The sequence below is a fragment of the Chenopodium album genome, chromosome 2 (assembly GCF_948465745.1).
Source record: "Chenopodium album chromosome 2, dcCheAlbu1.1, whole genome shotgun sequence".
Classification (NCBI taxonomy): Eukaryota; Viridiplantae; Streptophyta; class Magnoliopsida; order Caryophyllales; family Amaranthaceae; genus Chenopodium; species Chenopodium album.
In genome coordinates, this window is record NC_137835.1 from 18937053 (window position 1) to 18949370 (window position 12318).

Below are 12318 nucleotides of genomic sequence, written 5' to 3' on the forward strand. Positions count from 1 at the left end.
AGATATTTTAAGTAACATGCTGATCATATTTTTAAAAAAATACATATCATCCTCAATGTATAAGAAAGTGACGGTTGAAATTATTAGTTTAATATTATTATTTATGTATATAAAAAAAATCATTAATATAACAAAAATAGAAAAAAGCATTACAATAACATAAATTACTAACCATTTTGCTATTTCATGGGAAATAGAATCATTGTGATTGATAAATAACCTTGTGTACCTTCTGGATGTCAAATGTAGTGTACCTAAAAGGTGAGTTTAGAATAATTAAATCAATATCTACATAAAATTAATCTTTTGTAGTAGCAAACTATGATTTTATAATAAAAATTGTTCATGTAATTAAGTTTACCATTATAATTTTGAAGTTGGACACTACATGCAAGCAAAGTGAGATTTTGATCATAATCTTCTATTGCTCTTTCACCAATGTCTTTGACAAAGCTATTCCATATTGTCAATCTCATAGCAAAACAACTATTTAAAAAAATTTAGTTCATTAGAATAAAGTAGTGTATATATATATATATATATATAATATTGCGTCATTATCATATTGGGATTTGTTAAGATATTATTAGATATGCTTATCTTATATTTTTTGGGTAGTTACCTTGTTTATAGGATAAATTGATGATATCTTAATATGGTTTTGATATCTTAGTAGTCAAGCAGTGTACGATATAAATTAAATTAATGAATGAATGCATGAGTGATTGAGTGGGCAAGCTTTCAAGTCCTCTAAAACTTTAGATTTTACCTTTGATCAAGCAGGATAATATCTTGTTTAATAGTACCCGTAATGTCATTCCGGTGAATCTCACTTGCATATATAATTAGTCCCACAACATCTAATTTAAAAAATAAAAAACACAAAAGGAAAAATATTAATTAATTGATTACTGAAGATTTCCAAAAAAAAAAAAAAAAAAAAAAAAAAAAAAAAAAAACAAAGTACCGTAAATAAAAATAAAATGTAAAATGAAAGGTGATATATTAACCTATCACAATTCCTTCAATGCGCTTGAATGAGGTCACACCGTGTAAAGACACCAAATTGTAGAAGTACTTGGGGAAATCTTCAATGTCGGTATCAATCAAGGATATTTCTGTGTCTGTAGTAATGTTGAGTTGATACGGATTACGAACTATTCGTAACCAATCGTCAGCTTGAATAACTTGTACCCTTTTAAAACAGTACACTAAACCTTCTTGAAACTTGCCAATAAAATTGTCAACATCCTTTGTAAATATAATACCTTGAATGAGTTCTCCCTGTAAAAAAATATAGATAAATATAAATGAATATGTTATTTTTTAAAAAATAAAAAATATAATAAGAATGCACTGTAAAGAGGAAGTATAAAAAATGTTTACACACTGTAGCATCAAGAAGAACCATTTTCCAATTTTTTTTTGTTATTATTGACATGTTGAATTTCATACAATCTAATTATCCTCGCCTTAACATTCCAAAATTTGGAGTACGGGTTCAAATACACGAAAGGAGCGTAAGCAATTGACATCCTGCAAATAAAAGAAGATGAAAATGAGTAGATAATCTAAATGATTGGCAAAATTGAAAAAAAAAAAAAGAAAAGAGATTGACTATAAAAGTTATGGAGTTTAATAAATCAATAATTTCGATATGATAAAATCAAATTCGTCTATTATTATTATGTGCCCAAAATACTAACATTGCAATACTAAAAACACACAGTTGAATTTGAAAAGAGAGTGTTAGTCTTCCAAATTAAGATTAGAAAATATAGAATTGGATGTAAAAGGAGAAAAGGAAGAGTAACTACTGTTTGTTCTCATATTTGTATTGGAGGATAACTACTAGGGAGTAATTTGATAGTAGTGGACATGTGTTCACCTACTAATGCAACACCTAATTTCAAGGAGCAGGTTTTTTATTTTTTTTTTTTTTTGGCTTTGAATGGAACCGTAGATAGCAGTTCTATTTTTACCACCAATTGAATAGGATGCACGTGCATGGAACTTTATTTGATATTTTTTTTCCTTTTTTTTTAATATGTTTGTATAATTCAGTAACTATGAAAGGGTATTTTTGGAAAGGGAAAATTCTCAACCAAAAAAGGGTGTTCCCTTTAAAGATTAACGTAGATAAACCTTAGTTGGGATTATTAAAAGTAAATCAGCGATGCAAATTTTTGTATGCGGCTGGCCACATAGTGCGGCAGAGGTTACTTAAAGGGTGTTACTGGTTTTGTCAGGGGTTACTTGTATGGGTGTTGCTGGTTTTGGTCAAGGGTTACTTGTAGGGTGTTACTGGTTTTGTCATGGGTGACTTGTAGGTGTTACTTGTTTCATGAGGTTACTTGCACGGCTGTTACTGGTTTTGGTCGGGGGTTAGTTGTAGGGTATTACTGGTTTTGTCAGGGGTTACTTGTAGGTGTTACTTGTATTATGGGGTTACTTGTAGAGTGTTACTGGTTTGGTATGGGGTTTTGGTCAAGGGTTACTTGTAGGAGTTACTCAAAATACAAGTAACTCATACAAGTAACCCCACGATACAAGTAACTCATACAAGTAACCTCATAATACAAGTAACACTCTATAAGTAACTCATACAAGTAACCCCAGTCGCACCATGTAGCTTGCCGCACTGAAAAACCTCTGAATCGGCAATAGTTGAAATTATTAAAGTGTATTTTTCCTTTAATCTATTGTTTTTATATATATATAAATTATTGTAACTTTTGTTATTTTGTAAGGGAAAAAAAAGGGGAAAATAAAAAATAAAAAAAAAAAATTGGTAGAATTTTTGTTGTTAATGTGACACGTATACTTATCAAATGTTCATAGTAACAAACCTTTTATTTTATTTAATTATCAAAAGTGTCTTATTTTTTTTAATAATTTAAGAGATAATTATCAATTTAAAGCAATATCCAATCATATTGTAACAAACTTTTTTTAGAAGATAACAAAAAAAAATGTAAAAAAAATAACAAACTTTGGGCGGGGAAATTTTTGCTGAGAAAGTGACATGCATATTAGGGGATAATATGGTAATTACAATACATTACGGAGTACGATCATAAAGATTGCTAACACAGAGCATCCCAAAAACTAGTTTCAACATTGTACATATGCATCGTTTAACTACCTTTTATTAATGAAACCCTTTCTTCTTCCTATACATTTTTAAAAAAACATTTTACATATGCAGGCAAAATACATATCTAGTTAAATATCTGACTAGCAGAAGCAATTCATCCATCATCTTTGCGACGGGATAGGTCAACAATGACCCCTTGCTGATTTGGTTTTTAGCTTTCTTTAAAAAAAAAAAAAAAAAAAAAAAGAGCAGCAAAAGAATCAGGATTAACTGATAACCAGGTTACCCAGACGGAAAATTTGACAATGAGGAACTGTGTTGTTGAAGCCCTTACTTGACGATGTTATATGCTGACCAAAGAATTGAATCTCACAGGTTAAAGAACTCCTGTCAAGGTGGAATAACTTCTCGCAGAGCTTGTATTCATCCCACATTCCGTCCATCGTAGTGGTTACAGAAACATCAACCGATAGCACCTCTAATGCTTCTGCATTTTTCAGAATGTAAGCCATCATCTTAATATCATCATCCTCATCGACTCTAAGATCTTTGATCTCTATCCTCTTTAGTCGAGTTAAGCAAAGAGGAGGTGCAAAATCTGGTGGTAAAGCCCATGTTATCATATCTGTATGTGTATCAAACGCTATAACAAGAGCCTGCAAGTTAGGAGAACGTCTTAAGAAAAGCAGCACATCATTCCAGCTACCATTATCAGCATTCACCATCCCAGATTTGATGCTAAGATCAGTCAAATTTTCCAAAGGTGGCTGAGAGTTGTCGTCATCCAAATCATTAAGTGCACTTATTCTACTGATATTTAGGCAAAGTGACTTAACATTAGAAATCAGTTTAGCAAGTTCTACTGTGTTTCTAACATATTCATTTTCGCCAAACAACCCAGATTCTATGCAAATTTCAGCAGAATTTAAAGCGCCTGAATGCTCAACAAAGCGAACAGAATCTACAGTAAGAGCTTTTAATGAGATTTTCTCGAGCTTTGCCAAATTGATCACAAATTTTAATCCTTTTAGTGTTTCCTCGACTATCTCAACAACTAACCTTTTCAAATTAAGAGCTGATAAATCAAAACAACAGACACCCTCTATATAATGACCTATTATAGTCAATTCTTCCAATAACAGGGAAGACTTGAACAGTCTGGCCAACAAGTCAGTGGCTAAAACATCGAGATGACAACTGAACTTCTTCAAATTAGGAAGACATACTGGTTCACAATCCGGCGCTGCAATATCCAGGGCTCCCCTCAAAGTGAGCTCAACAACAGATCGACATTCAAAAACACAAATTGGTAAAGGAATAGTAGACTCAAAAGATGCTGTTACCTCAATTCTTTCAGGATGTCGGCCACAAATAGTACTCATCCAGGATTCAAAAGAGTCATCGTAGCTTACTTGCATATCATCTGTAAAGGTACTACCATAAGGAAATTTAAGACAAAAGCTATGAATTTTGGACGCGGTGAGCTGCGGAAGGATGTGGTCAACAGTTCTAAAGAATGGTTCAGTCCAGTTAAAGCAACCAATGCTAGACTGAAGGTGATAGAGATCAAAGACAAGATGGGTGACCTGAGTCCAAAGGTATTGCCATCGGCGAGATAAGATAGAGGTTGCAGCAGCGGATTCTATCGGGATGAGAGAAAGAATATCAACTAAAATGACATCCGGAAGTAAGCTCAATCGATCAATTTTCTCCGTTGATTCCAATATCTGCCTCTTGTTGCCTTCTCTATACATACAATTAGATCCATCCTCCAATGGCCTAGATCCAGCTTCCATGTTAAGTAATCTGTCCACCAATTCAATAAAATCCCTCGTAAGCATAACATCGAATTAAGAAATGAGAACAGAACATATTCTTATCAATGCCATGAACCCCAATATCAGAATCAAGCCATCAAACAATGCACAATGTTCTCCATCATTCCCACTAATTTACATAAAAACAAGAATAACATCATATTGTAAACAAATTTATTGAAAACATGGTAGTAATGAGAAAAGTTAAATCCCATTATTATACCACAAGCGACGTTCCATCACAAAACCAATTGACAACTACTAATAATAATAAAATCATTAGCTAATTTGTAAGACATACACCCAATTAAACATCCACCTCAAGTATGAGTCTATGCACTTGAGCATTTATATCGCCGATAAACGGACCTTTCCTACATCATCATACAATAACACCAAAACGAGGTTCTATTCTAAAACCAATTGGTGATACGAGGATTAGTCTATTCAATGTGGGACAAATCCTCACATGGTCGTAATCAACAGAATCGAGTACAAATCGCATAAATTTACTACTCAAGTGAATTCCTTTGTTTGAATTTTAAATTAATTCATATTCAGCAAAGAATTAATCTCAGCCATTTTTTGACAGAATACAAAATCAAAGAATGCAACTCTTCAAATGAGAAATCAAAGATTAATCGCAGGATAATTACAGTAATCATCAATAAAATAACAAACATAAGAAAATTAAATTAAAAGGAAAAAGGGGATTACAGATTAAAAAAAAAACATAATTTAGGGATATTGATGAATGAATGCAAAATAAGCAGAAATTTACACATAACCCTCAAAAATTTAATGACAAAAAAATGAATTTTTCATATAAATAAACAAAATTGAACTAACCCTTGGTGATTTCACGGGGAGAATGTAAGTAATTTGAGGGAGCAACGAACTCAAAAGGTCAAAATCAGGGAAGGAGAGGAAAAATAGAGAGAAAGTAATAACATTTTGAGGGTTGTGTCTGAGTGTCTTACCTCTTACGGCTGACCCAATTTTTTCAACGTCCGTATGGACCTCTGTTGCCGTGGGCTATACTTACTCGTTAAGCTTTTATAGTATTCTCTACGTGTTTGAATACATGCTCTATTTTTCTTTTTCGGCCATTTTTAAATATCGTACTACTTGTTCTACTTTTCTTTTTAGGCCGTTTTTAAATACTTGCTCCATCTTCTTATTCGGAAATCTTTTATAATATTTAATTCATTTCTCTCATTTAATGAACTCAACACAAATTTATTATATTAATTTCATATTCTGTCTCTTAACTACTTTTACATTTTATAAATTTTTTATTCTTCCCCCTAACTCCATATTTTATTACTTTATTCAATTTCTTCTAAAACTCCGCGCATGAAGAAGTTTATAGAGAAATGGAGCAAGTATTTAAAAATGGAGAGAGTACATCGGTTTTTTTTCAATTATTATTATACATACAATGTGTTCTTTCCCTTTTCTTTCCTTTTTTTAGGGAAAGTACGGAGCATTATATTATCTCCGCTTCAAATTACACACAAAATTTGCTAAAAATGGCCGCTTCACATTACTTGTAACAAATATTTTTCTTTCCTTAATTTAACAAATATTTTTCTTTCCTTAACTAGTACGAGTAAGTTTTTGGGTGCAAAAAGACAATTTGACCCTTACTTTTTTGTAAAACGTCCTAATTAAACTACAAATCTAATTTCATTACATTAAACCCCAAGTTTAATTATTTTCACCCTTACCACCAAATTCATTCCCCTCCATCCACATTCAACATTTTCCTTCATAATTTTTCTAATGGCAACCACCACCACCACTACCACCGTCCAACCGATCACCACTACCACCGATCATTGTTGTCCCTTTCTTGTCACCGCCTTTGTTTTCTTTCTCTTCCTTTTTGTGTTGTTTCCTCATTGCCGCTAAAGCTCAAATTTGAAGGTTTAATGGTCAAATTTAACCATAAGAACTCTAGATCTAGAGTAGAGTTTTGATGGTTAATTGACCATTTAAAGCTTTAATTGATAATAGAGAGTTCGCAGGTTTATGGGTTCGCTAGGTTTTCGTGCGTTAGAGGGTTCAAGGATGTTCTAGATCTCTAGGGTTTTGTGGGTTGGTGGCTTGGAGATGGTTTATTCCAAATTTGTGGGTTGCAGCGGTAAAAGGTTCGTGGGTTAGTTGCGGTGGTTGAGGTTTCGTGGTTGTGGGTGGAAGGTTCGTTGGTTGCGGTGGCGTGGGTGGTGGTTTGTTGCGGTTCATGAGTGCGGTGTCTCAAGAGTTATTGCAGTTCATGGGTGCATTGGCTCGAGAGTTGCGGTGGTTCGTGGTTTGCGAAGGCTTGAAGGTTCATCGGTGCTGCGGCAGGGTAGTGGTGGGTTCGATGATTTGTGGTGGTTGTTGGCAATGTTATTAAATCGCTATTTGGATAGTGGAATCGTATGATTCTACAATCCATATCCACCTAAACGATGTAAATCATCGGTAGAACTGCTATGCTGTAGAAACGTTCATATAATCGGTAGAATCAATCAGAATTGAGTTGCAAAAAGTTTGATATTCCGAAGCCCATAACTTTTGATTTCGAAGTTGAAATTAGGCTTATAATATATCATTGGAAATCTCTTGAAGTCTACTTTCTAATAGAATTGGTTCATACCCATATCATTTGTGTATTTTATATTATAGACTAAAGAGTGTAAGAGTGTCATAGTTGAGTCTATCTTTAGTCAATGACTTAAATATTATTCAATCTAAATCATAATAAAGCTTATATGAAACATCAATTTAAATATTTTTAAGATTCTATCCAACCATCTAAATTTTGTGGGCATAATAATGTATTCATGAGTCTTATGTACTCAACTTTGGGCATATAAAAAACACTTTTATAACATGAGTTTGTTGTACTTATCATTTTTTAGCTATCTAATTAAATGAACTAACTTGACACTTAGTTTTCTATTATCATTAGAGTTTTTATTAGGGGTCTAGGAAAAACAGCTTTTCAAGTCAAACAACGTTATTACTATTTTATTTTATTTTTATAATTTAACAACAATTATCGTGTACTCTCGTGGTTAAGAATGTGTACCAATAATATGATTTTATAGTTTATAGTGTATTGTTTGAGTTATGCTCGGCGAAATTACTTCTAAAAATATTTTATGTTTACATTGCCGATATTATGCTATCAACAATATATATATTATTATCATTCTCATTCTCATTGCTATAAAATTATTTATGTAGTCATTAGTTACATTTTGAAGCCCAATTTTACAATTTTGTAGAATCTTATTCGGTTTTACGATTCGATTCTACGATTCGATTTTACCTATTCGATTCTACCCCACTAACTGATTTAAGGTAGAATTTTACAACTAGCTGCTTGGTTTTGATGCTACTGGGTGGTGGTTATAGGGTGTTTCTAGTGCTGCTGGGTGGTGGTAGTGGTGGTGGATGGTTTAGTTTAATTTTGGTTCAATTTATTTTCTTTTTTTGGGTTATATTAATATTTAAGTATATGCCCTTAATTTTCAATAATCATGCTTAGGAGCTTTTGCCTAGGATTCCGCAAAAACCATGTTTGTTGCGAGTAATAGGAAGTAGAGGTAGTATATTCCTTGAGTACTATATGGATCATTGGCACTCCATATCCAATTTAAATTTGCTTGAGTTATTTTTTTAAACTTTATGTTATTTTTCTTAAATCTTATGTTATTTTGCTAAAATAATATGTTATATACTTCAACATCAGCTCGTGCTATTTTATATAAAATTTGTGTTATTTTGCCAAACATTGTTTTAGTTTACATAAGTTTCAGCTCATGTTATTTTACCATTAATACCCGTATTTGTGTTAGTTTCTTAGACCTTGTGTAAGCTTGCTTAGAATTGATAGTTCATAACCAATTAACTTATGTGTATTTTCATTCCTTTGAGAGAATTAATAATACATGAAAATTATTGTTAAGAGTATGGAATATTCAAATTAACACAACAACTTTATACACTGAAATGATCAATGTTGATTATAATAAACAACATGCATGTAGAAGGCAAGAAGTAGAAGGCAAGAGAACGCAATCTATTACCTAAGTAAAAAGATGCTCGAATACGAAACACGCTATACACCGCTCGAGAAATTGTGCCTCGCCTTGGTGTGGGCCACAACTAAGTTAAGACATTACATGTTGGTGCATACCGTTTTCGTAGTCTCTCGATTAGATCCACTCAAGTATCTGTTCGAAAAATCTACACTCAATGGACGCATATCAAGATGGATAGTCAATCTAGCCCAGTTCGATGTAAGGTTTATGCCGCAAAAAGCCATTAAGGGATCCGTGGTGTCAGACTTTCTAGCAGAATTTCCAATAGAAGACTCGGCGCCAATACAAGACAATGAATTTCCAGATGAAGACCTGATGGTCACTGAAGATGATACTTGGACCTTGTATTTCGACGGAGCCTCAAACCAAAAGGGATGTGGCGTTGGAGTACTACTAGTATCACCTAAAGAAGAGCACGCTCCAATCTCAATAAAGCTTGATTTCGACGTTACCAACAATGCTGCTGAATATGAAGCATGCGTGGTAGGCCTTGAAACAGCTTTGGCATTGGGAGTAAAGAAGTTGAGGATATTCGGAGACTCTTCTTTGATCATCAATCAGATATCTAAAAGATGGAAAGTAAGGAGCAAAAGCCTAGCCCCTTACCAAACCTATCTGGAAACTCTTACCGATCAGTTAGAGAAGGTAAAATATACATATCTACCTAGAGAAGAAAACCAATTTGCTGATGCCTTGGCAAAGATTAGCCTCAATGGTTAGGATTCCCACGGAAATCGAGCAAATGCCTCTAACTATCGAAAAAAGGCACAAACTAGCATACATCCAAGCTATAGAAGACGACGACTCAGTCCAAGAAGAAGAAGAAGAAGAAGAACCGTGGTACACGGACATACTCAACTATGTCACCAATGGAGAATACCCTACTCATGCTGACAAATTAAAAGAGCAAAGCGAGCGTTGAGACTTTTGGCTTCTCAATACGTACTCATAGACAACGAGCTACATAAAAGGGTACCCAAAGGTCGAGCTCTCTTATGTGTAGGAAAGATGGATGCAGAAAGAGTAATGAGAATAATTCACGAAGGAATTTGTGGCACTCATGTAAATGGAAAAATGTTAGTCCGGAAAATAATGCGAGAAGGATATTATTGGACAACAATGAATAGGGATTGCCATTAATATGTAAAAAGATGCCTTAAGTGCCAAATTTACGCCAACTTACAACATGTCCCACCATCTTTTCTCTACACCTACACATCGCCATGGCCATTCTCTACATGAGGAATTGACATCATCGGCAAAATCACTCCCCCAGGAACAGGAGGCCACGAATTTATCCTAGCAGCAATTGATTACTTTACAAAGTGGGTCGAAGCGCAATCGTACGCTAAACTCACTGCAAAACATGTAACACTCTTTATCGAAAGAAATATTATTTGTCGATATGGAGTCCCACATGAGATGATAAGTGACAATGGAACTCACTTTCAAGCCGAATATGAAGAATTGCTACAAAAATACGGCATTCAACATCATCATTCTTCCCCTTATAGACCTCAAGCAAACGGAGCAGTCGAGGCAGCTAATAAAAATTTAAAGACTATCATCGAGAAAATGACAGAAAATTATAAGGATTGGCCTGATAAGCTTCACTTCGCGTTGTGGGGTTATCGCACGTCAATCCGTACATCAACAGGAAATACGTCATTTTCCTTGGTATATGGAATGGATGCCGTACAACCTGTCGAACAAGAAATACCATCTCTACGCATCGCGTTAGAGAGTAAACTCGATGAAGTTGAATGGTCTAGGGCAAGATATGAAGAATTGATTCTACTCGACGAGAAACGACTAGAAGCTCTACATCATACTCAGTGTTACCAAACTTGTATGGCTAGGCATTTTAATAAGAAGGTCAAGACAAGAAATATCAAAGTAGGAGATTTGGTATTAAAAGCACTAAGGAAAAACGTTTTAGACCCAAGGGGAAAATTTAGGCCTAACTGCTCTGGACCCTACATTGTCAAAACAATCCTGTCAGGAGGTGCAGCAAAACTAACTGATATGGATGGCAATGAATTCTCAAACATGACCAATCTTGACCAACTTAAGAAATACTACCCATAATTACTTGAGTAGGATACTCAAGAGAGCTACATTCGGCCTGATTCCTTAAGAAAGGATACGTAGGCAACCCTTTACGGGTGCGGCCACTTTATTTTTCGACATCTCCGCGTTCCAGAATTATTTAAAAATTCAATAGAAAATTGGCGAATTTTTGGCGTCGCAGAACAGAGTCTGGCGCCAGCCAGAAGTCATCAGCGCCAGGCGATGGAATTAGCGCCTGGCGCCAGACTTCAATAGCTGGCGCCAAATGCTAATGACTGGCGCCAATTTAGAAATAGAATCTGGGAGAATTTTGGTGTTTTTCGGAAAATTTTCGACTTCCGTACTCGAAGAATTTCTGGAAAATTAATTTTTTCGATTTTTATTGCTTTAATAAAATAAATTTAAAGTAAAAAATTTAATTGAAAGCTGAAATTTCATTAATAAAATAAAATTACATTGTTGATGGAATTTAAATAAAAGCTGAAATAAATTAACTTTAAATCAAAATAACAATCTAAGTCTAATAAATCTAAAGCTAAGCAATGCTCTTAATCTTTCTTTTCTTTTCTAGCTCTTTTCCAATTCTTGTCTGCTTCCTCCTCTGCATCCATTACTTTAGCTAGTAGGCATCCTTTAGAGGACCTACATTCAATTTTGGAGTAGATGGTCTCCCCTTCAGCTAACACTCCACGCTTCTTTTCCACCCAAGCTTTTTTGTCTATGGTGTTAGCTTTCCTTTTTCCTTTGTCTTTGGTAGTATTTTTCTTCCTAGGCATTGCAGGTGTTTTGAATTCAATTCTTGCACCTAAGCGTTCCTTGGCAGGAGTCACTTTGTCACCTAGACGATTCTTCACATCGGTTCTACCCTGATCAATCGAAGATTTCTTCAGCAACCACTTCTTTACATCATTGGGCAAAGAAGGAGGAACCTTTTGGGCAATCACTCCCATAAAGGTCTAGCGCCCCAGTAAGCATCAAATCTGTCTACTTCTTGAGAAATAGGGTACTCAAAGGGAGGACGAAGATCTCCGGAAGGAATATTCTGAAGCAAGTCGTATTGTCTTTTTACCTTGTAAGGATAATAATAAGTTACACGAGACAAGCTTGGAAGACGGTAGAAGGGTTGCTTGTTAACACCAACCATCCTGTCTATTTTCCATCATGGGATGACCCACTTGATAGTAAAATCACGTGATTCAAAGACTTTTCTCCACCCATGGTGCCCAATTTTAGGGAT

General features: G+C 34.4%; 1 protein-coding gene across 4 annotated transcripts; it reads right to left on the minus strand.

The window, feature by feature from the left end:
* Window positions 1-3133: 3133 nt before the first annotated feature.
* Window positions 3134-5939, minus strand: LOC145584061 (F-box/LRR-repeat protein At3g26922-like). Of its 4 annotated transcripts, XM_081641007.1 has the most exons (3): window positions 5764-5903; window positions 3432-4903; window positions 3134-3316 (listed from the first exon to the last, which is right to left on the minus strand). In XM_081641007.1, the coding sequence occupies exons 2-3, from the start codon at window positions 4891-4893 to the stop codon at window positions 3309-3311; spliced, it is 1470 nt and encodes a 489-aa protein (XP_081497133.1). In that variant the 5' UTR covers window positions 4894-4903; window positions 5764-5903; the 3' UTR covers window positions 3134-3308. The 4 variants fall into 4 exon arrangements, with proteins under 4 accessions (XP_081497133.1, XP_081497130.1, XP_081497126.1 ...); XM_081641004.1 differs by lacking the exon at window positions 3134-3316 and having other exon boundaries at window positions 3330-4903; window positions 5895-5939; XM_081641000.1 differs by lacking the exon at window positions 3134-3316 and having other exon boundaries at window positions 3330-4903.
* Window positions 5940-12318: the final 6379 nt, after the last annotated feature.

Bases quoted from the DNA above. Each gene is read 5' to 3' on its own strand.
- LOC145584061 (XM_081641004.1), bottom strand. From the start codon at position 4,893: ATGGAAGCTGGATCTAGGCCATTGGAGGATGGATCTAATTGTATGTAT.